Source organism: Lycium barbarum, chromosome 12, assembly GCF_019175385.1.
Source record: "Lycium barbarum isolate Lr01 chromosome 12, ASM1917538v2, whole genome shotgun sequence".
Taxonomy (NCBI): Eukaryota; Viridiplantae; Streptophyta; class Magnoliopsida; order Solanales; family Solanaceae; genus Lycium; species Lycium barbarum.
The window spans coordinates 92183919-92207262 of NC_083348.1; the positions used below are offsets into that span (position 1 = coordinate 92183919).

Sequence of the window (23344 nt, forward strand, 5' to 3'; positions counted from 1 at the left end):
TAAGAGTTGGTTTCTATTTAAAACTCCACCTCTAGCAAAGTATGCCTCTTTTTACCGAAATAGCCCATCAATTTAATATACATAGGGGTGTCAAAGTCGCTCAATATTTAAAGGATATTTTGGTCAACTAACATTTATATTCATGCTTTTATATTAATATAGATAGATTAGATGCAAATTTGCTCAACTCTTCTTCAGAAAAAGATTTTGAAATAATTTTGACCAATTTGTCCAAACTGTTGTGAGTAATTTTTCAGTACCGCACTAAGAGAACCCTTTTCTTTATTGTAACGTTTAGACAGGTTGTTTCTTGCGCCAATTGTGTTGAAGAAAACTTCCTGTGTGGATGGAGACTTTATTACAGCATTAGGTATGACTAAGTACGGTAAAAATAGAGGTTGATATAAAGGCGGGGACATCACTAGTGAACCAGTCTTGACGGAATTGTTCCGTACAGCGTCTCGTAATCAATTGTTAGAACATATTTCCCTAGTTCACTTGTTTTTATCATCTTTCCTTTATTATCATTGACTAAAGGACATGCAACTACATTTGCAGAGGAGGACGGACCATATAACGAGTTTTCCAAATGATACTTGTTAGTGGAAAAAAGATGGGAGTATCACAAAAGGATTACCAGCAACTTCTCATACTAGTTCAAGTTTGGAAACCCTTATAATTTCAATTGTATTACTTTCGCCCAAATTGCAAACTCGTGGAATCAACAACTTCTGTTACATAGCAATCTGGGTAATGACGTGAAATGGAAGGTAAAGGGACGTTAGTTCTGGTGAAATTTGGAAGCAGAATAGGCTATCAAGCAATGCACCTTATAAACATGCTCCAAAGCTAGCAGATTGTCAACTAACAAAGGTTATTTTATCAGAATGACTCCGCACTAGGTTTTACTACTATCAGCCTCCTCTAGTAACCTCAACACGAGAGAACTTGATGACATGAGAAGCTTTCTCTTCGACCCTTATTTCACTTACTCCGAAGAGTGGAACTTTATTTACTAAGAAAAAGATTTATTCATATTATTTAAATGAAACCAATCTTGGAAGAGAGATGGTTTTCTATTTTCCTTTAAATGGAAATAATATTTGTGTAAATGAAGATAAACACAAACCAATTTTATCATTCCCTCATCTAATGCACTTGAATGTTGATGTTAATTACTACTTTATATTTCCCTCATCTGATGCACTTGAATATTGATGATAATTACTTTATCCTTTTTAGGGGGTGGGGTGAGGCAGCATAAATAGAAATCATCATACAAATGCAACTAAATACTAAATAGTACAATAATTCAGGGGACTTATGAGCCCATAGAATTTGCTGTATAAAATCCAAAACGGAATGGGCGATAAGGAGAACCCCATATACAAAAAGGAAGAGAGGGGACGAAGAGATGGAAGGTTGAGGATTTCTTGGAAGAGGCACTGAGAGGCCTACGGTTATCAATTCGTCATGGTCCAGCTGAATGCATACAATTCACGAGAGGATAGGCCCTTTACTATGCCTGCTGCCCAAGTTGTTTCAAAAGTTTAAGCTTTTTCTGACTTTCCAGGCGCGAAGAAAGCTCGGAAGATTTCTTTTTAGTGTCCTCTAGCTCTTTCTCCAGCTCCTCTATCTGTGTCAAGTGTGTCAGATATAAGGTCATATCACTAGATTAGTTTCAACAGCATAACTTTAAAGAAAAGTTAAAAAGTATCAAACACATGCTCCGCATGGAAGTGCTACATACTGTACGTTTCAACTCGGTTTCTCTCTGGATGAATGATTCACACCTGTGAAACAAAGATTCAAAATGTTAATAATTGGCGTTGCCACTCTGATTTAGTTGCTAAAGCAGGCCAAGAGCTGAAAGAGACAAACTAGAGAAGGAAACAGACACAAGGATTGGTCCAGACAGCCTTAAGGCTGCCTAAAATCAGAGATGTAAGAGAGGTATCTTATATCATTTAAATCTCGAAGGCAAATTTAAGTGCAAAACCAAATTCAAGAGAAGGTTCAACACATTTATCATGTACTCATATTGGAAAGACCATCCCACAAGTAGCAGCATGCAGTTGCCACTCATCCATTGATCAACAAACTCGAGAGGAAACAGTAGCATGAATTCTGCAGAATCTTTTCCCCTGAACTTCAGTTGTAGTACACTGAAACCCTTAACTTTTAGTAGAAGCAGTGGGATAAAGATAGTTCATATTCTGTTTCGTTATATTTAGTTGTTATGATTGTTTACTTTGTCTTAGCGTAAGGTACAGATTTTGCCTGGTAAGTCAACCCAGGCCACAACCCGACATTTTTTTTGGGTCGTGACACGTTGACAGCAAGAATTAGTAGACGAGAGAACCAGAAGACAAGCCCGAAAGCATGTCTAACAAAAAGAAGTCACACACCAGAAGAAGAAATTAACTGTTGAAAAGAAAATGGATGATTAGTAACAGAACAAGAGCAATTGCAAGCCAAAGAAGAACACGACGATATTAAAGTAATGCATACTTAGAAGAGTACTACAGTAGCAAAAGGCTCTAATTTTTTTCTTCTTCCATTAGCCTTTCAGTAACAAATCCATGAAATTGCTAACAATGTCTAATGGTCATTCTTGTATTATCCGAGAGCTCCAGCATAGCATACATAGGACAGAGATTTCAATTTGGCCTACAAAATTCCCTAATAGAAGTACAATCTGGATGGATATAATCCCACCTTATCCAATATGGCCAAGAATCCCGTTATTAACAATCCCAATCTGAAGGGATACAGTCCCACCTTATCCCATATGAGGTATCAAATGACTCTTTAAGTGCATAAATCCATCATGATCGATCAATCATGCAATAACTTTATGCCAGGCGTGGTTGAATCTTTTTTTAATCAAGTACCGTGTGCGGCTGTATCTTAAAGAGAGCATCTTTTTTTAAAGAAGCATGTACCTCCTAAAGAGTTGGATATTCTCTTCACAAATCTGATCAATTGACATGCAACTTGAACTGGCTATTTGTGTATCTTTGTGAACAGACCCCTGCAAATATACCATTAAAAAAGATGAAACTGACAACGCCATTTTTGTATATAATAAATTGACACTATCCAACTAGACATTTTGATAACTTTAGGAACATGAATGTAGTAACATTAGCTTCTCAAAAATGTAAAAGCACCATAAACAAAAAAGTGACTCAAACCGACGCCGAGAAAAGGAAGAACGAGGTCCTACAGTTGCATTCCCAGTCATAGGCTGTACAGCTGGCAATTCCCTGTTGCAGCTGGTTCTTCCACTATTACCACTCTGTGGAGAACGAAAATGTGGCCTGGGATGAGCTGCAAGACCTGTAACTGGTTGAAAGTCAGTTGGCGACTGATTTTGAGCATTAGCCACTTGAACTTGAGGTGGAACAAAAGATTCTCTCTGAAGGTTTCGCAAATGCGGCTCAAGAGGCGCCAATCCTATCAGGTGACAATGACCTTTCCTGTATTATGATCACGAGAAACATGCTTATATCACAAGTTGTGAAGTACTACTAGTTTGCTAACAGTGACAGAATACAGTGATGAAACATTACAAGTTGAGCAGTAAATTTCAGAGGTGTAGTAGTCTAGTAAGTAGGTGGAGACAGGGAGGACGAGAAAAGTACAGCCAAGGATACCATAAGCCGGACTTTGATGGAAGGAACTTTAAATTTTGTTCTCAGTAAGCAAGAGTGCAGAAGGGTTTAATCTTGGCCGGGAGCACTGACAATCATGACTGGCCACATGCGCTTTAGCTACCCCATGACCTCAACCAGGGTTTGACTATGAGAGAGTTCTAAAGAAAAAGTGAAAAATTACTAGATCCCCATTAGTTTTAACTTTTTAAAATTCTCAGCATGAGCCCATCTGGATATTAGCCAACAAGATGAAATCAGAACCATCTGAAGTCAGAAGCGAAGTCAAATAAAAAAACAAAATTACATGTTTCAGTATTCACTATTTTACATTTGCAGTATATGTTCTTCAGAGCAAGCCATCCTTTGAGAGCCACTTGTGAAATCAAGGCATAATTACCACTGAACTACATCTGTTTTCCCTTTCAGTAAAAAATATATGTATTTATGTACTACATTAGAAATTGTATTGACCTGTTAAAGCTTAATTGATTTATTTTGTTTGAAACAGAAAGCTTAGTTGAGTTATGTTGTAGTCAAGACTTATAAATGCAAACAACGAAGTACAAGCAGAACCACTCTTCCACAACACCCATTTCATCCAGAGAAAAAAAAAAGCCTCAAGGGTTCTGAAGGAAGATTTAACTGCGGTATGGGTTCTATTTAATCAACAACGAATTGGTTATGTGACCTACAAATTTACATAACTGAACATACAAAAAGATAATGAACTCCTGTTAAATATCTGAAATTACAATACAGAACATACCAGTAATCCATCACCATTTGCTTGAGCCTAGCCTCCAGCTTGAAAAACAGAGAAGATCGTTCAAAATCTTGCTTGTCGTGTGCAGGTTCTATGAAATTTGCTTCCAGAACACCTGAGTCAAGAGCAATTGAGTACATCATCGCCATCATGGGTAAAGTGAGTCGGAATACTTAAAATACATACCAACAACACCATTTCCTTTGGAAGAACCATCTGCAGTAACTTTCCAGAATGGCTAAGAAAACACAGAAGAACATAATCAGAAATAGGCAATTTCAAGTTACTTAAGGAAAAAAAAAAAAAATCTATCAAGTAATCTCAACTCCAGCAAAATTCTGTTCAGGACAACTGCAATGTTTGGATGCCCCTACATGCCAAAATTTATTCAGAGCTTCAAGGTCTGTACAAACGTTTGCTTTCTCTTTTTCTCTTTTTCCGTTGGGAGGGGGGAGGGGTTAAACCAGGCCAAATCAGATAAGTTTTTTTTTTTTTTTTTTTTTTTTTTTAAGATCCTCAGCAAGAGAGACAAGATATTTCTATGTTAACATTTTCTAAAAAAGAAGATATTGCATGTAATGGTAATTAAAATGCTCTGGAAAATGACATATTTCTCCAGTAACAACATCGCATACCCTGATGAGGCGATTTTTGTGGTAAATATTGAATCCACAAACTGGTGATGGAGCATCCTTGACCAAGCCAAGACTTGTTTCAACCAAGATCTGCAGCAGAAAAGCTATTTGAATCCACAAAATTTTGACGATGGCCAAATAAAGCCACAAGTCTGGCAACCGATTTGCAATTAGTTGGTACCCACACTGAGAAAATCATATATGAGGAGAACTCATATAATACTACTCCCTCTGTCCCAATTTATGTGATACACTTTCCTTTTTAGTCTGTCCCGAAAAAGAATGATACATTTCCTTATTTGGAAACAATTTAACTTTAAACTTTACCTTTTACGCTTAACGAGATGATCTATAACCACACATATATCTTTGGCTTATTTTAGGCCACAAGATTCAAGAGTCTTCCTTTATTTGTTAAACTCCGTGCCCAGTCAAACTATATCACATAAATTGGGACGGAGGGAAGACTCTTGGTGAGGCTGTTCCAAGTGTGTAGGCCCCACATGTTGCTCATCTCCCCCTGTTGGTGGTGACAGCAGCATGTATAAGAGCCGAAATAGGAGTAGAGGAAGGAGCGTACATCATGAATCTTTCTGTTCACACACCTCTCCACATCCATCACCAGGATTTATTAGTAAAACCGCTGTTTTGTTCTCAATTGTGAACATTTGACACAAATAACAGTTCACAATCTAAAGTTGGACTTCTGGTCTAATTTGAACATAACCCCCCCCCCCCCCCCCCCCCCTCTCCAAAAAAAAAAAGCAGGAAAATCAAGAATTTTGTACCTCCTTTGATGTCCCAGCAAGCTGTGGCTTGTACGTGATTACTTTTAAGAGCTTCAACTCATCAAGAATATTTAACTGCTCAACGGGCTTCCCTCTTAGTATGATACTGAAATTCGTAAATTTTTTGAGGTATAATATGGATGTGTATGCCTGAGAAGAGATATAAAGAAGCACTAAGATACATTACCAAAATAATCAGAGCAGGGATGTTTAGAGGAATTAAGTAAAATTTTGTGGTTACTCTTAGAGAGTATCGTAAGCGATAGGAAATATGGGATTGCAATTCAAGCCTTCTCTTGCTTGTTTTTGATGTATTTCCATGATTAGCTTCATCTCTCAGCATTATATCCTACATGACCAACAAAAGAAAGAATAGGACATCCTTTAAATAGCAAGAGAAGGATGAGGCAGAAAAGGAGAAAATCTTCAAACAACATTGGGAGCATAACCCGTGATTCCAAAAATATAATACAACACCAATCAGTATTATAAGAAGAGTTATTATTATTAAGGTTAGAGGAATGAAGTAAAATTCTAGCCCAATGGAGATGGCATTTAGCTGTTTATTATATGAAGAGAATTATGAGTTTCCTCCATTACAAGAGCATTAGACATAGACGGGATCATCAAAAACAATTTGCTTAACAAAACTTTCTTTTCACTTTTTTTTCCTGTGCTGGGATTAAGTTTTATAACAACCTGAAATATTGGGCCTTGGCCCATCTAAGTTACTTAGGTATTAAGTCTTGGCCCATTTTTACACTACTTCAACCATAAGCTATTTACCCACCTCTTTAGTACCTACTTATAACATAATTAAAAAAAAAGAGCTACAGGGAAGAGATGTGAAGAAAAGAAGCTAGAAACTTAGAACCACATAAGAAAAATGCAAGACCCAACTAGTTTCTCCATTCTTGACTTTGCAAGTAAGTTCTTTCATCACTAAATTCATCCTTCTGTTGGGTAGGGAGCAATAACAACTAAGATTTTGAATCAAATAAATTGGAATTCTCTTTTAGAGTTCTAAATTTGGGGAATAAAACTAAAAACCTGATGTTGGCATGCTCAATCCAGTGAAAGAATAACAGTAGCTAGAAATCTAAAATTAGTAACCTGACGAGCATATGTTAATTTGGGGAAATTGACATCTGATAAGCCCACATGTGACTTGACTATTGCTTTATATATTTTAGATAACTAATACTTCAAGGAGACAATTGTCGGAAGCGAATTGGAGTTATTCGGCAAGAGTAAAGTGAGTGATAATTCCTTCATAGTTGATTTTTTTTATTGTAGCTTGTTTTAAATTCGTTTTCCTGCATAGAACTGGTTGTCTAAAGAAAGAGATTATTTGCACGCGGACAAGCAACAATATGACCTTATATATGTGTATTTATGAAAACACATCAATTCACTTTTACATACTGGATGTTCTTGAACTATGCCATTTATGAGTTGTCATATATTTTTTTCTGATAAGGATGAGTTGATATATATTGCTGGATTAATTCTTGACACGGAAAGAATACATTTGTATTATTGAAAAGGGACTTTCGGAAGAACCTTTGCCAGATTCGCCGTTATCTAACATCGGGATCGTTAGACCAGGTGCCCCTTGTAAGTGAACTCGTATTGTACGAAAGCCCTCTAGAAGGGAACCTAGCTGACGGGGTAGTCAGACGGCTATGGTAGATCCATGGTCTCAGAATGTATATTTCGATACTGGCATAGCGACCTCCCAATAGATAAGAACGTGATTACTTAACTAGTTTGAACATAGTTTTCATAGATGTATTGTTCTGTTGGTTTAAAGGAGATATCTTGTACACATGCTTGTCCCAAATAAAACACTATGGTTGATATTATTACTCACTCAGTCGGTGTGACTGACCCCACTCCCTTGTTTTATTTTCCTACAGATAACTTAGCCGAGGGTGACATTCTGACTCAGACAGAGCGATAGACAGAGCTGACAATGAATCCAGTAAGCCCCACACTTGTTTCGCGTAGGCCATCATGTTGCTGGCTACTATAGTATATTAGTTTTTTTTTTTTTTTCAAATCCTAGAGTTTTGCTCCTTAAGTCGGCCTTGTATATCTTATTTTGGCTAGTGTTAGTAAAGTGTAGCTTAGGACTCAAAGTTTTGCGAAAGCCCATGGCTTGGGATTATGATGCTCTATGAAACTTAATATGTTGGGATTGTAGCTTGTTGGATTATTTTACTGAGTGTTGACAGGTTTTGATTTATGGATTTTCTCCCGGAAACTCCGCCGAAATCTTTACTAACATAAAATGGTTCAGGCTTGCTCGGTCGGCTTAGGCTAACTGAGCGCCGGTCATGACCTAGGTGGGTGGGTCGTGACAAGTTTAGCCATAGATACACTAACCAACCTTCACAGGAGTCTCTAGAGTCTGCTTAACAGCTTCGACGATAACTAGATTTGGAGAATTCCTAGTTTTAGAGAAGCCTTGATTTATCCTAAAAGGCAAATTACTAAGTACTACAATGAAACAGGCCCAACTGGAGCATACAAATCAAACACTTTCTTCTTTTTGTATGACCAGCCTCAAAAGGTTCATGCAAGTTCAGCTGTTTGAAGATGACAATATTCATTTCGGAGCTTAGCTTCAGAAATTTCTTTTGCAATTTACTGCAGTAAATACGATGTACTGCTCCTACTTCTACTTACTAAAAGATAAAAAAGAAAACCCCTTCTACTTCTAGAGCAGGTATGGTAATCTTGCTCACTTTTCGATGAAAAACATTGCCCATTAATTCCTTAAGATACGATTTAAACAGAAAGACACCCACAAACCCAAAAGAGAATAAACAAAGCATTAGAGACAAAACCAGAGCCATCAATGACTAGCAAATGGCAAAAGAAGGAACACAAGCTTTCAGTCTCAGGTTAAAGCAGCAATCAAATCCTTTGACCTTTATTAGCTAGAATGTCCAAGATTTACAAACTAAGACTGGAAGAAAGCTGAGCCAAATGTTTTCAGGAAGTAGACATACCTCATCATCGTCATCAAAGTTCAGTTCATAAATGCCTTCATCGTTCAGCCATAGGTTGTAGACTATAATCCTAGTTCCATGTGATTTTATATCATCAAACTGGAGAACATACAAGAGAAAAGACAGAGCATTCAGTAATAACAAATAAAAGTAATTCTGGTAACAATAATTGCAGTGGAATCTACTCTATAGCTGATTTTTCTGACGCTCAAGGATAGAATTTATTTCTAAAAAAGATTTTTTCTTTTTTTTAATAACTACAGTCACCGGGCCAGCTTGCACGCACCTCGACTAATTCCACGGGATACCTGCCACCTCCCACCAGCAATATGTACCAGGTAACTCTGTTCCCCAAGGCTAGGACAGATGGGAAGATATCACCTGGTGTTTTTGTCTTTGCTGGGATCTGAACCTGAGAGACCTCATGGTTCTCAACCCACTTTATTGACCACTAGGCCATTGGGGAATTGCAAGATCTTGTTCTCTATTACAGTCCCTTAGCACCATCATCCTGGAGCAGCTTCAGCTTACCGAGGACATGACCCATGATAGAAGGGTGTGAAGATCGATTATCGGGGTAAAGGGTTAGTAGGTTGCGCACGAATTACTTTTCCGAACTAGGAGTAGCAGTATCTCTGTTTTGTGCGCTTATTATTAGATCCCTAGTATTATCTGATTGTTTCTTTCACTTCGTCATCTTATTATTTTGTTGTTATTACTGCTTATTATTATTGTTTTATCATTACTGATGCTTTTTCATCTCTCTTTTCTTCTTTCCTTGAGCCGGGGGTCTATCGGAAACAGCCTCTCTACCTGTCACAGGGTAGACGTAAGGTCTGCGTACACTCCACCGTCCCCAGACCCCACCTGTTGGGTTTCTACCGCGTTGTTGTTGTTGTTGTTGTTGTTGTTGTTGCTGCTGAAGGTATCATTCAGGTGAAATCTTCTCTGTTAAGCCTTGCTAAATGTCATTGACTTCTTCCAACACCGATCGTTAGCTTTGGAGGACAACAAAACACCTTTGAAGGTTTCTTGTTTTTCATGGCTTGTGGCTAAGGAAGCATGCCTCGCTCAATCAAATCTTCAGAGAAGAGGAATGCAATTATGTAGCAGGCGTCCCCTCTATGAAGAGAACCCTGATGATTCTTGTTATCTTTTCCCTACTTGGCAAGATCACTTATCAGATATTTTATATGCCTCACATTTTTTTGATAATGGTAATAGTATTTTATATGCCTAACATACTAAATACTCCCTGTGTGAACCCATTGCCTTATTAGTCCGTGCAAAAAAGAATGACCTCTTTCTATTTTTGGAAACAATTTACCTTTATGCAATGATTTATAGCCACACAAAATATATGTGACTCATTTTACACCACAAGTTTAAAAGTCTTCTCTACTTTCTTAAACTCCGTGCCAGTCAAATGGGTTCACATAAATTGAAACGGAGGGAGTATATAGATAGTACCACACTCGCCAAATGTCCACAATATAGCCTGTCCTAAATAAAGCCAGTGTTCTAGAACTGAAAGTTGAATGCGTATTGCATAATCTAGAAAGTTATCTAAGCTCCAATTGGAAGTGAAATTTTAATACGCTTTACATAATGATGAAAGTTATATGTGCTCCATTTTATAGTTTTCCGTTCAACTTTTTGCTCCTCCATCCTTGAAAATCCTGAAGCAATTAATAGGCTTCACATGTACCCCCATTTAACAGGAAGCAACATACCTTTTTTCAACTCTAACCTTAAAACCGTGTCATCTCAAAATGTGTATCCTGAGTTTGAGATAGAGGAAGTATATGTTCGCTCAAAATTTAGCAGGTTTGTGCTTGTATGCTTAATGAGTTATACATGGACATTTTCATATTTGACTGTTGTATTGTGATCATGATATGTTCTCATGAAAAACTAAAAAACAAAAAGAAATTCAGTCTGCAACAAAGAATTGAATCGATAAAAGTAACTTTCTAGATACAGCAATTCACACAAAGTAAATTTATAAAAAAAAAAAAAAAAAAAATGTAGCTTGAAAGTATATGTACCAATTATCCAACCAACCTGGTCCATAAGATCCATCTTTGTTGCAAAAGGGGACCACTCGAGGATTGTTTTCAAGTTAGTTGCCCAATCATCTTGAGAGCCATATACTATTGGTTCAGCCCAATGGTCGGAGATATCAAAATCGATCTGCATTCATTTTCAATTGAAAACAAGAAAAAGCAAGAATAGATGTTCATGTTCAGAAATAGATTACAAGCTTCATGTGCCAAATATTACAAATTTCAACAGAATGTAAGACTTTTTACCATCGGAACAATCACATCATCTTGCCCTGTTCTCCGAAGAAATGTATAGGACAGAAGGCCAACACTTTGAGTTGCTCGCCTAGACCATAGAACATATCAAAATTCATCAAGATTCTCAAGTACAACATCAATTCTAGCAACATAACTAATTGTTTAACACCAGCGAGCATCAAATTTCGAAATAAATATCAAGCAGCATAATGCAAACAAACCCCCCATCAATCAACTTCTTGGTCCCTCTTCCTCTTTTATTCTTCTCCCAACTCATTCGGATTCATTCTATACAAGAATACATATCTGTTCAAATATAAGCCTGTTCCACTCCAAGGCAGCCTAGCGATCAAAAAAATGGAGTAACCATCTTGGAAACCAAGGTTTGAATCCCAACTAATTTGCCTAAGTCTCAGTAGCCAGAGTTACTCTATAGTTATACGGGTTAAAAGTAGCAAATACCCGGTGGATTAGTCGAGGTGTTGCAAATTCGCCCGACCACCACTATTATCCAAAAGAATAATGATAATGATATACTTGTTCAACCATTTTTAAAACTTAGAATAGCTACATAGATTTGTCTAAAAAAAGTACACTAAAAAAAAAAATGAAATGAACTATTAACAAACTTGGCAGTCATGAGAAAGTAGTAAAAAGGGCTTCCCTTGTTCCCAAATTTGAAGCACTTTATAGCCTGAATAGAGCTTTGACAAATGTGATTTTCAGAGTTTAGACCCATATATAATTTGCTTCACATAACCAATATACTTTAAAAACAAAAAGTGCCAAAAAACACAAGACTGATGAGCTTTAAGCTTTAAGCAAGAAGCAATTGTACGATACCGATTAAATAGAACATGCACTCTTCTTCCAACTGATGTGTACACCTTAAAGAAACTATAATAAATACCTATTGTATCAATTTAGTGCTTGTAAGATCCAAGTTGTAATTGACATTGCTAGTTTCAAATCTAACATACAATAACAGATAACTATAATTTAAAATAGAGCTATTTTCAGTTTTCAATAGATCAACCATAAAAAGAAATACCAAAGATAACTTTTTTGTACCCCCCCCCCCCCCAAAAAAAAAAAAAAAACACCCAACCCCGTAAACAAAAAGTATACCAGCAAATAGAGAAACTACACGATAACATAGTTCTCTATGAAAGGCACCATGTCATTGGAGATATTACAAATGTTATTATAAGGAAAACTGGCATTTTAGCCACCAAAGTCATAAGAGACGTCACTTCCTTTGTCGAAGAGACGTCACTTCCTTTGTCGCGAATATCGTAGTTTGCTTTACATGCTTACTAACAAAAGAATCTGAAAGGTGAGTGATTTGGTGCTTGTTAGGGGGGGATTGATTAGTAATTAAATTATATCATAAGCTATGTTTTCTTCAAGGGAAATAATATAAACATTGAGAATTGGTAGTTCACAAAACAGCTCATAAAGTTTCTTTATTGAAACCAATATGATCTCTTGAAGGACCTAATATTCCATAACTACCATATAAATAAATATTATATATGTGTGTGTGTGTATGTGTGTGTAGATATATATATATATATATATATATATATAGTGTGTGTAGATATATATATATATATATATATATATATATGTGTGTGTGTAGAGAGAGGGGGGTTACCCTGAATGAGATGAACGGCTGAAGACAATTACATCAGCGCCTAACCGCATGGTACTCGTCTTAAATCCATTACCATCTAAAGTCCAGGAAAAAAAATAGCTTTAGAAATATCAAGTAGCTTATTCATCAAAAAGAGAAGTCAAGTAGCATAAAATGCCTCAAAAGTCAAAACTTCACAGGAGTATAAGTGATTCACAAGCACCAATGGAGCTCAAAAACTGATTATGGCAGTAATAGAAATTAATACACCAGATCCGATTATTTGAAACTCTAGGAAGATGCTTACATTGTCCAATTGTTGAGTTTGATGTTTTCGAAGAATAACCCAGGCTCATGCACCTGCGAAGGCATTCCGGATCCATACCACCCCCATCGTCTGCTCAATATGATATAGTACACGTTATGGCAATTGTAACAAGGTAGAAAGTATAGTATGATAGTGATGAAGGTTAAGTAACAGCAATACCACACCCTGGAAGAGCAATGCAGGAGAGTTGTCCCTTGGGTTAGAGATTCTGTCAATTTTCACAAAAGTTGCACCAGTACTTATCTAGCATGCAGATAAAGACATAAAAGAAAAATAGCCATTAGACAAAAGATAATTTGTATAAGTTAAAGAGAGACTGGTTTCAACATACATTCTTGATTGTGAAAATTATTGTTAAGACATTTAAGTCTCTAAATAATTGAATTTCTATCCAAATGGCAAAGGGGGAAATGAAACACACTGAAAGTTAGAAAGTCAATAAAGTTGTGAAGGCATCCAAAACAAACCAGCATCTAACCTAAAGTTCTAACCAAAATGGAGCTTCCATTTCCTGCTCAGTACAGAACAAGGGGAAGAGAAAGAAGGGTAAAATTGTGCCTTCTTGTTCTAACTACTTGATGCTATGGTAAATTAGAAAGTTGTTAGTAACAAAATTTACGAAACCCAATCAAGCTTTCCTATGGAGACCAACAAGTTCTGGGCTGAAAAGACAATATTGTGATACCTCATATGTCTATCTCTGCACAGAAACTTAAACACAGGAACCGTATTCTAATTGCAAAACCTCTGAAAGGTACCAAAGGAAACGTATCCACAACTATCTTCGAGGGCCACATTAGACAACAAGAAGTCAAATGAAAATAACAATAGAAACAAAACGAGAATGGCTCTCTTGCAAATAGTGATCTCCACCAATCCAGCTCTGAACATCTCTTTAAGACCAATCAAATCAAATATGTAATGGCCCGTAAGAACAATTAAAAGCTATTCTTCTCACCAAAAACCAATTTAAAGATACGTAAATCCTATGTAGTATACTAGTATCACATCTAACTCTTTTTATGAGGTTACTATTGGCAAAGAGGGGAAACTCAGTATACAGCCCCATATCAAGGGCACTATATGGCTCAAGGAACCGTCCAATTATCTCTAAAATGGGTAATTCTGATCCAAAATACACCAAGAAGAAAATGTGCTTTAACCGAATCATGGAGTTTTGTTCGTCCTGCAAAAGTTCTTCTATTGCACTCCTTTCAAACTATCAAGAAGACGGTGTTGGGTGATCTTGTGCCTCATAGTCTGTGGAACTACAGCTCCTTAAGGATTCAGAGATCATTCTTGGCATTATTCAAGCAATACCCAAAAAAGTAAAGAGCAAGCTCCCGGAAGAAACTTCGACTTCGACTGTAGCTTTCGATCCAAATTATTGGTAAGATCCTAAGGTCAAAGTAATAGGAAAGAAAGCTTAAAATGAGTGACTTGAGAACATTTTGGTTAGATTGTGCTCATCAAGGAGGAAATGACACGATTCTATGACTATAGAATTTCCGATTGAAGTCAACTCCCACATAAGACAATGAGGAAAAGGTGATGGCTTCTGGTGGGAGAAAGCAAGTGTGCATGGGTTAAGTTACCAAAGCAACAAAACATAGTAGAACTCTCAAAGACATATGGGTGACAACTGACAAGCTGTAGTTTCAACAGAAACCAAATTTCAAGTAGATCGATATATTATACATAGAATCCTGAACTTGTATTTTCTTAGAATGCTGAACTTCTATTTTCACCTCATAAAACATAATATACCAAAATAATCAACATTACAGTAAAATACCTCATCAACAGCATTATCCAAAAGCTCGGCTATTGCTGCAATGACATTCAAAATATTAGTGGCCGTGCAAAAGTAAGACCAGAATGAGGAAACGTACTTATTAATTAACTATCTTCCACCACCATAAGACCATGACTAATTAGATTGGCACTATGCTCTTCTATCAACCCAAAATAATCCAAAGTTCATATTCTTTTATAGTATATCAAAGTGCCACATGTAAATGAACAGCACATAATAATATTTAGACAACCTAGAAAGAATCATTGGGTTCGTTTTTGTATGCACTTGCTTCGGCTTACAAAAAATGCTATGCAGGTTTTCTTTTACATATATTTCTATTAGAATGTAATGTTAACCTGACAAACCCTAGTCAAGCATAAAGTTTACCTCCAAAGGCCCATTTATGAGAAGTAGCATTGGAATGCAGAAATTTGGGATGAACACGTGCATGCTCCAATTCACCTACATAAGGTAAAAACAAAACTTACTCGCAACTCATGTGTCCAGTAAAAGTAACCTCTGAATTGCACAAAAAAAAAAAAAAAACAAGAGACGAGAAATGAACCATGGATGGAAGTTGATTTGATACGACCAACTTCAAAATTGCCAGCTTTCCAGAAACTTCGAGAATCGAGTGGCTTGTAATTGGAATCCGATGGAACAACGGCGTTGGGCTTTTCTATTACCGCTGATTTGGGAAGGGCGGTGCCCTCGTCGTCGCTACTATCGAGTTCCACCACATCGACTGAGGGTTTCTCTTGCTTAGGTGGCATTGAGAAATAATGTAGATTTCAAGGAATTAGAGATCCGTTTGAGGGCTTTACAACACTACTCTCCAAAGCCCGTTTACCCAAGCAGTTTTTTGCTGTTTGGAAAGAAATACTATAAATTTCTTCAATCAAAAAGATTATTTTTCAGAATAAAATTATCTTTGTTAAATTTATATTTGTCAAGCTATATCTTATTTAATTTAACTTGTATATATATTTCAAATTTAGGTATAACCCTTCTCTCTTCTTCTTTTTTTTTTTTTTTGGTTTAATTATATTTATAGTGATTTTAAATTTTAACTAAATAAAAATACAAAATGTAAAATTAATTAAAATCTTTCGTAATAATTACTCCCTCTGTATCAATTTATGTAAACCTATTACTGTATAGTGTCGTATTTTTTTCCCTAGGTTTGCATCAATATTAAGAGACTCTAGATATTTTGAGGCAACTCTATTATTGTGATTTCAGGTCTAGCTCTTTCCCTTTCGCATTTAGTCAACCATGGTTTCATACCAATAGATAGTGCATTTGGAGGCAAACGAATGACATGATCGAACCACTTCAAGTAGACTTCTCTCATTTGATCTATAATAGGTGTAACTTGAACCTTCCGTCGAATGTAATCATTTATAACCTTATTAATCCTGTGAGGGCAACTTCCATCTTAACCTTTGTATCTCTGCAACACTCATTTTGGGGATATGTTAAACTTTAGAGTCCTAATATTCGTAACTAGTATAACTTATCTTTGACTTTAGTATGGATCATTTTATCACATAATTTTATTTTGATTCTCCATGTGATATCTTCATCTTCATCTGACATGTCACTTAGAAATATCAACCTAAAAATCTGAATTGCTTGCATTAGACACTGCAAAGCCCGTCTAGACTGACCTCAACTTCACTTTTCCTATACCGTCTAGACTGACCTCAACTTCACTTTTCTTTTACCGACTAAAGTTTTAGTGCTTGTATTTAGGAATTCCAATCAGGCAGGTAGAGCGAATATTATCGAGTCGAAAACAGGCCTGATAAAAACGGATAAAAAGTCAGAGATTCATATTTGCTATGGATAAAAATGGGTTGAATGAGGATACCCATATTATCCATAATGATCGCTAAAACTGCACACTTTTAGTAGGACGATTATAACACCTTAAGATGAACAGCTTTAAAATAATGCCCAAGGCTAAAAATAATTATTAGCTCGGCACAAGCAATCAAAGAGAAGAAAGGATATACACTAACTGTTAAGTATACATATAATTTATTGCAATGCCAATAGAATTCGTATTTCAAAGAGGACAAACTTCAAACAAAACCAGCAATCCATAATGTCTTAAAAGGGGACATGCACTGATAAGTTCTGAAACATATTAACAACTTGCAGACCCCATTCTACAGCAATACGATAATAGTTTTACATTTTGGTTAGGCAACAAATACTAATAGTAGCATCCTTTAATCAATAGTTTGATTTCTGCGGCGACATACCCCTCCAAAAATTGGCTCGAAGTTTTAGCAACAATATAACAATCTATGCCCAACATTGCAATTTGCAGCTAAACTATAACAAAGTAAAAGAAAACTTGATTATTCACTATGTTCTCAAAGCATAGCATAGGAAGAGTGTAGATTCATCTTTTTATTACTAGTTCTTAATGTGTCCAATGATTAACTAACTTATAAAAATAAAAAGAAAACACGGTCCCTACTGCCTCAGTCCTCTTCTTCAGCTTCTCTAAGCCACTGGATATATTCTTTTGATTGCTTGACAAAAACCTTATCTGACTCCTCTGCTCCTTCCTTTTCAGAAGCCCAGCCAAATATTGCGTCTTCTTGTATAATGTCATTATCATACAGAAGCTCCAAAATCTTTTCAAATAGTGGAGAATACTCCTTGGCAGATTCCAAGCACATTTCTTCGAACTTTAATATTGCTTCAATCTCTTCATCAATGCTTGGTAAGTAATATTTCAGAAGCTCTTTCCGTTCTTCAATTGCCTTAGCTACAACACCGACCAGTTCAACATGTGGAGTATCCAATGCCAATTTCATCACTGAATAAAATAAAGCACCAGCACAATCAGCAGATGTCATATTGTAGGACAACCGCAGTGCATTAACTTCTAAGATTATATAATCTTCTTTTACGTTTTCCTCTACAGCCCTTCGAAAAGTTGCTTCAACTTCTTCCTCAAACATTATGGCGTCATCATCTCTAACATCTTGACCATTTTCATTAGAATCATTAGTGGTAGAGTCAGGTCCCATTGTCCCAATTCTACATAAGGTGGAAGAACAACACCACCATCTTCATTTGGTATATCCGCTTCATCATTAATGATTTGCATAAGTTTATCTAGAGGAATTGGAGCAACAGAATGTCTCCATTTGTCTTCACTGGCTGACCATATAAAACCAACTCCACCATCACCAACCTCAGATATGCATGGCACTTCATTGGTCCCACTACTACTGTCAGCATAATTTTCGAGCTCCTCATCGCTGCTATCATTATTTTTAGGTTGTTGAAGCAAAGATACCTTTGAGTAAGAAGGAGCAACGAAATTCCTGCCAACCATAACATCAAAAGACAAGATGACACCAGGCTCTAAAGCTGCTCCGGACTTGATTGTCACATCGTCACACGCTATTGAGTGCTTCAATTTGCAGTTATCTTCAATCGTGACGTTGTGCCATATAAACGAACCTTCTATAGTAACATTCGAGCCAATTGTGCAACCTTCCCCAATAACTGAATTTGAAATCTCTGTGTTGTCCCCAATACTAGTTCCAGTCCCAATTACACTGTAAGGACCATTTTTTGCCGAACAGGATTGCTTAACTTCAGGTGCTCGATAAATGCCTTGCCTTTCTAATTTAGTACTAGCAGAATTTCCAAAAAACTGGACATCAGGCACCAAAGGATACGTCCATCGCTGAATTATGTCCTTGCTAACAGTGTCATAACTTCTATAGTTATCAATTCTAGCCGCATAACTTGAATGTATCTCATGAGTGAAGATTTTACACCCCCTGATATCATCTTCGAGCAACCCCTTAACAAAATCACGCCGCAGATCTTGATAGTCAAAATTATCAGTGAAAAGACTCAAAACTTCTGGTGAACAGATATCAATATAGCAATCCTGCTTGTCATTGTAAAGACACATGGAAGAATTATTACTATCAGTAAGCATTGCCTTATCAAGAGAAAAATACCCTTTTATCTCCCTTGTCTTCATAATACAACACTTGCTTAGCCTGTGAATCAATTGCCATAAACAACTCTTCAGTTCCAACACGAGATTGACGAGTTATCGATGAAGGCTTTGATTGTTTAATAACCATGGTCATTACAGCATTGCTATCCTTTTTTCGTCTCTCTTTATGTTCCTTAAGTAGATGTGATAGTGACATGTTGCTCACAGTATCTCCATTGACAAGGATAAAATCACCACGTATCACATGTTGCTCGTAGATCAAACGTAATGCATCTCCTACACTAACAGCGTTGTGTGATACAATCGTTTTGACCGAAAAGTTTGGTTGGTTAAACCAATTGGAGTTACGTAAATCATCGATCACTTTCTTGGAATGAGCACAACAGAAAACATAAACTTCTTTAACACCAGCAGATTCAAGCCATGCTAAAGTATAATCTATGATATGGGCGTTGATCAATGGTAGGAGTACTTGGGGCGTTCAAGAGTGATCGGTTGAAATTGTGTCAAAACTATCAGCCAAAAGAATGGCCTGCAAAGGGGAATGAGCCAATGATTCTTCCGCTTCCCCCATTCCTCCTCTTTTCTTTCTTCCCTTCTTAACCACCATGCTGTGTGAGTATATGCCTTGCGTATAAGTTATAAGTTTAGGGTTTGAGAAGTTTTGTGTTGTGTGATGAAAGATGGAAGCCTTTGGGGTGAAATTGGGTAAAAACTTATACACACCAGGTGTTTACACCGAATCAATGTAATATACCATTATATATATGCATTAATTAATCATGATTAAGTGCTAGTTGTGCATATTTAAATACATATTTTATATATTTATTGATTTGGTGTAAACACCCGGTGTGAATAAGTTCTTACCTTGAAATTGTGTTCAATTTATTTTGTGTTTTGATTGAATACGAAACTAGAGGTAAATCTCAACAGATATATTCTTCCCATTAGAAAAAAGGAATCAGCCCATAAAACTCCTATTTGAAAAAATAGATTTTGTAGCCTTAGATTTGCGGTTTGTAATTTAGAATTTGCACCCCGAACATATTTCCGCTTTTATGATTTATACCTTGTTCTACATTCTTTTAATGATTTGCATCCTAATCTCCTTAGTTTCTTACAAAATAATAAAAATTACTTCCTCCGTTTCAATTGAAAAACAAAAAGAGCTATTTTGAATCTTATGGTTTTAAACTAAAGAGATGTAGGATATACAAAATTTCCTTTAATTTTATAATCTTAAACATGTCATGTGACAAGTTGAAATTAAAAAATTAAAAAAAAAAAAAGACATTATTTTTAAACGAACTAATTAATTATTTTCTTCCAAAGTTACTCCTATTTAAATAGATGAGTTTTATATAATAAAAAAACTATATTAACTAGATACTATTTAATTAAAGATAGTTTAATCAAACACCTAATTTTTACTAAAGAGGGTAATTTTATAAATCAAAGGAATTTTTTATTTTTTATTTTTATTTTTTTGAAAAAGGAATACTCCGTATTTGTTTCCTTCCACGTGTTCCATGGGCCTAGGGAAAAAGGTCCGAGTAGGGACAAATTTGTAAATGTACAGAATCTTCATTGTTCCATCCTAAGCTAAGCCCTATATATAAGAAAGACGGAGAGAGCCTCAGGGATTTCGTTTTCGTGTTGGGTAAGCTATTTATTCGCGAAGGCAATAGGAAAAAGAAGAAGAGCAGAGAAATGGCAGCAGAGGAGGGACTAGTGCTAGGCGTCCACACCGTTGATGCATGGAACGAGCAACTCCAAAAAGGCATTGATACCAAAAAACTGGTAACATTTGTCTTTTTTCTTTTATTAGTATTATGTGATCATTCATCGTTGGATTTTCTTGCTTAATGTTTACGGAAATCGGATCCTGATTATGCCTGGGTTTGGAGTGTTTGTCGAGATCGAGAATTGAAACTGTAAAAAAGGAAAATTAATTATTTTTCCCTCATTGGAAATGACACATAAAGAGTAATAACTTATCCCAATTGTCATTTTTTTTTTTTTTTTTGACAATGTAGGCAATATGTTCAAGTTCTGCCTACACAAATCAAAAGGGAATAAACCTTTCTGACTTTGAGGCTCACCCATGTTTCTAGAACATCTAAGGCGTTCTGGCATGATAAAGAAATGTTCTCAAAAGATTTTTTTTCAACCAAATGAATAAATTGAGTTCTTGACAATTATTTGAAGTCTTGTTTCAGCTAAACATTTTTAATATTAACAATTTAACTTTTAATATTAAAAATGTACAATCTTTGATAAATAAAAATACGGAAAAGGGCCAAAATTACCTTGAACTTTGAAAGTTCGTCCATACCCTTCGTTATACTTTAGGGCCAATTATACTCTTATCGTTATACTATGAGGTCAATTATACCCTTATGTCTAATAGCTGCCACGTGGCATCATCCCAGCCCTTCAAAATTATTTTCCCCTCAAATAATTTTTTACTCACTAAAATAACTCAACCCGACCTGACCCAATTTTTTTTTTCCAGCCAAAGTGATACGGACCCAACCCATTACCCCTTGGCTGGAAAAAAAAAATTGGCTCGGGTTGGGTTATTTTAGTGGGTAAAAAATTATTTGAGGGGAAAATAATTTTGAAGGGCTGGGATGATGCCACGTGGCAGCTGTTAGACATAAGGGTATAATTGACCCCATAGTATAACGGTAAGGGTATAATTGATCCTAAAGTATAACGAAGGGTATGGATGAACTATTTCCCAAAGTTCAGGTAATTTTGGCCCTTTTCTGATAAAAATATGCAGGTTCACAATATTTTCGTACTCTTTTACAATCTTTCTATTGTTCACGCTTGTTCTGTACTTGCTGTGTATTGAGATAAAATTGTGAGGCTTTTGGTTTATTGATTGTCCGGTCCAGTTTGTGGGATTGCACCGGGTATGTTGTTGTATAGATTATCGTCTGGGTAATTGATATAGCCGGAAGATCCCTCTCGATATGCCTAGACTGTTGCTCCAAAAGAGCAAACAATGTCTATTTAATTGGTCGGTCTAACTCTTAACAGCCAAAAGACTCGATATCTGCAGTACTGTATACAGTCTAATTTCTGTCTAATTTCTTGCTGAAAAACAAATTGGTGACATAGTTTACTATACACATATCCTTCTACTACTTTAATATGCTCATGATATTACTAATGCTGCAGATAGTTGTGGACTTCACTGCTTCTTGGTGTGGTCCCTGTAAGTTCATTGCCCCATTCCTTTCAGAGTTGGCCAAGAAGATACCCACTGTTACCTTCCTGAAAGTGGATGTCGATGAATTGAAGGTAAAATTATTGAGCCAAACATTTAATGCATTTGTTGGCATATAACCAAACCCCATTAATGTTCCCTAACAATATGATATGATGAAACATCTGAGCAGTTATATTTCTTAGTACGAATGGTCTATTATAAGTATTGATGTCCTATTTCCTTGTCGCAGTCGGTAGCTACTGATTGGGCTGTGGAGGCAATGCCAACCTTCATGTTCATCAAGGAGGGGAAGATTGTTGATAAGGTGGTAGGAGCCAAAAAAGATGAACTGCAGCAGACCATTGCCAAGCACATCAGTAGTACCTCCTCATCAGCCTAATGTGCTTACTCAATATAATATAATTGCGCTTGGTCTAGTGACATCTATCTTAATATGAGCAAGAACTAATTTATTTGTCTGTTGAATATTCCAAGTTCTTACTATTAAGTCAATATTAATCTGTAGTTTGAACTGTTCCTTATCCAATCAAAAGTGATTTCTTGTCTCGAATGACGAACGTATTCATTAGTTATTTCAATGGGAGTGTTCCATTTGAATTATTTATGCTGACAGTGTTATAATACCCAAGCGTACAGTAGTTTTATCCAGTCCAAGTAATAAACTTGAAATCACCTCTTGTCATGGTGAAGCATGAAAGTCATGAACAAGAGTTATCAAAGTTCATTATTGATCTTCAACCAAGAACCAAATATAACGCCATACCATACGGCAACATCTAATAGATCAACTTCAAAATAGCGTAATCAATTTAAAAGATCATATGACACTGCTTTGTGAAAAAGGTTAAATCAATCAAAGACTAAGCAAGCTATAATTTCTAGGCTGATTGGTACGGGTCTTCGCTTAAAATAAGCTTAAAAAAATAATTGAGCCCATTTGACTTAGCTTATCTAAAGCAGCTTATAAGCTGAAAACTACCCCAACTTATTTTTTTTAGCTTATAAGCTGTTTGCAGCTTATAGACTTATAAGCCCATCCAAACAGGCTCTTAGTCTACTATTATAGGATGATCTCTTGACTAGACAAGGACTGCTATTTTCATATGACAAGTTGTTCGATCCCATTTCGCGGAGAAAAATGGTTTCGCAGAAAAAGGTTGGAAACAATAG

The 23344-nt window shown here is 36.2% G+C and overlaps 2 protein-coding genes, 1 long non-coding RNA gene and 1 pseudogene across 3 annotated transcripts; 2 read left to right on the plus strand and 2 right to left on the minus strand.

The window, feature by feature from the left end:
- Positions 1–1263: 1263 nt before the first annotated feature.
- Positions 1264–15818, minus strand: LOC132621385 (protein MICRORCHIDIA 2-like). The gene is made up of 18 exons (XM_060335635.1): positions 15493–15818; positions 15315–15389; positions 14925–14959; positions 13294–13372; positions 13109–13198; positions 12823–12898; positions 11175–11253; positions 10927–11055; positions 8863–8961; positions 6087–6194; positions 5846–5995; positions 5058–5147; positions 4609–4660; positions 4426–4537; positions 3230–3482; positions 2946–3034; positions 1751–1793; positions 1264–1636 (listed from the first exon to the last, which is right to left on the minus strand). Exons 1-18 carry the CDS (start codon positions 15698–15700, stop codon positions 1520–1522), a joined length of 1884 nt encoding a protein of 627 aa, XP_060191618.1. The 5' UTR covers positions 15701–15818; the 3' UTR covers positions 1264–1519.
- On the plus strand, positions 6405–9555 carry LOC132621386 (uncharacterized). Its single transcript, XR_009575505.1, has 4 exons — positions 6405–6771; positions 7039–7100; positions 7765–7829; positions 9126–9555. It is a non-coding gene; the product is annotated as an uncharacterized LOC132621386 (long non-coding RNA).
- Positions 15819–17168: 1350 nt separating the features above from the next.
- Positions 17169–19540, minus strand: LOC132623603 (uncharacterized; annotated as a pseudogene).
- A 1026-nt stretch (positions 19541–20566) lies between these two features.
- LOC132623912 (thioredoxin H-type 2) lies at positions 20567–22724 on the plus strand. Its single transcript, XM_060338722.1, has 3 exons — positions 20567–20733; positions 22123–22245; positions 22404–22724. The coding sequence occupies exons 1-3, from the start codon at positions 20644–20646 to the stop codon at positions 22551–22553; spliced, it is 363 nt and encodes a 120-aa protein (XP_060194705.1). The 5' UTR covers positions 20567–20643; the 3' UTR covers positions 22554–22724.
- The last annotated feature ends 620 nt before the right edge of the window (positions 22725–23344 follow it).

Excerpts from the sequence above, each read along its gene's own strand:
- LOC132621385 (XM_060335635.1), bottom strand. The coding sequence starts at position 15,700 with ATGCCACCTAAGCAAGAGAAACCCTCAGTCGATGTGGTGGAACTCGAT. Across the intron at positions 6,195-8,862 it reads ACTTTGATGACGATGATGAG|GATATAATGCTGAGAGATGA; the intron begins GTATGTCTACTT and ends TTGGTCATGTAG. Across the intron at positions 3,035-3,229 it reads CTATGACTGGGAATGCAACT|GGGTCTGTTCACAAAGATAC; the intron begins GTAGGACCTCGT and ends GTATATTTGCAG.
- LOC132623912 (XM_060338722.1), top strand. The coding sequence starts at position 20,644 with ATGGCAGCAGAGGAGGGACTAGTGCTAGGCGTCCACACCGTTGATGCA. Across the intron at positions 20,734-22,122 it reads GCATTGATACCAAAAAACTG|ATAGTTGTGGACTTCACTGC; the intron begins GTAACATTTGTC and ends CTAATGCTGCAG. Across the intron at positions 22,246-22,403 it reads TGGATGTCGATGAATTGAAG|TCGGTAGCTACTGATTGGGC; the intron begins GTAAAATTATTG and ends TCCTTGTCGCAG.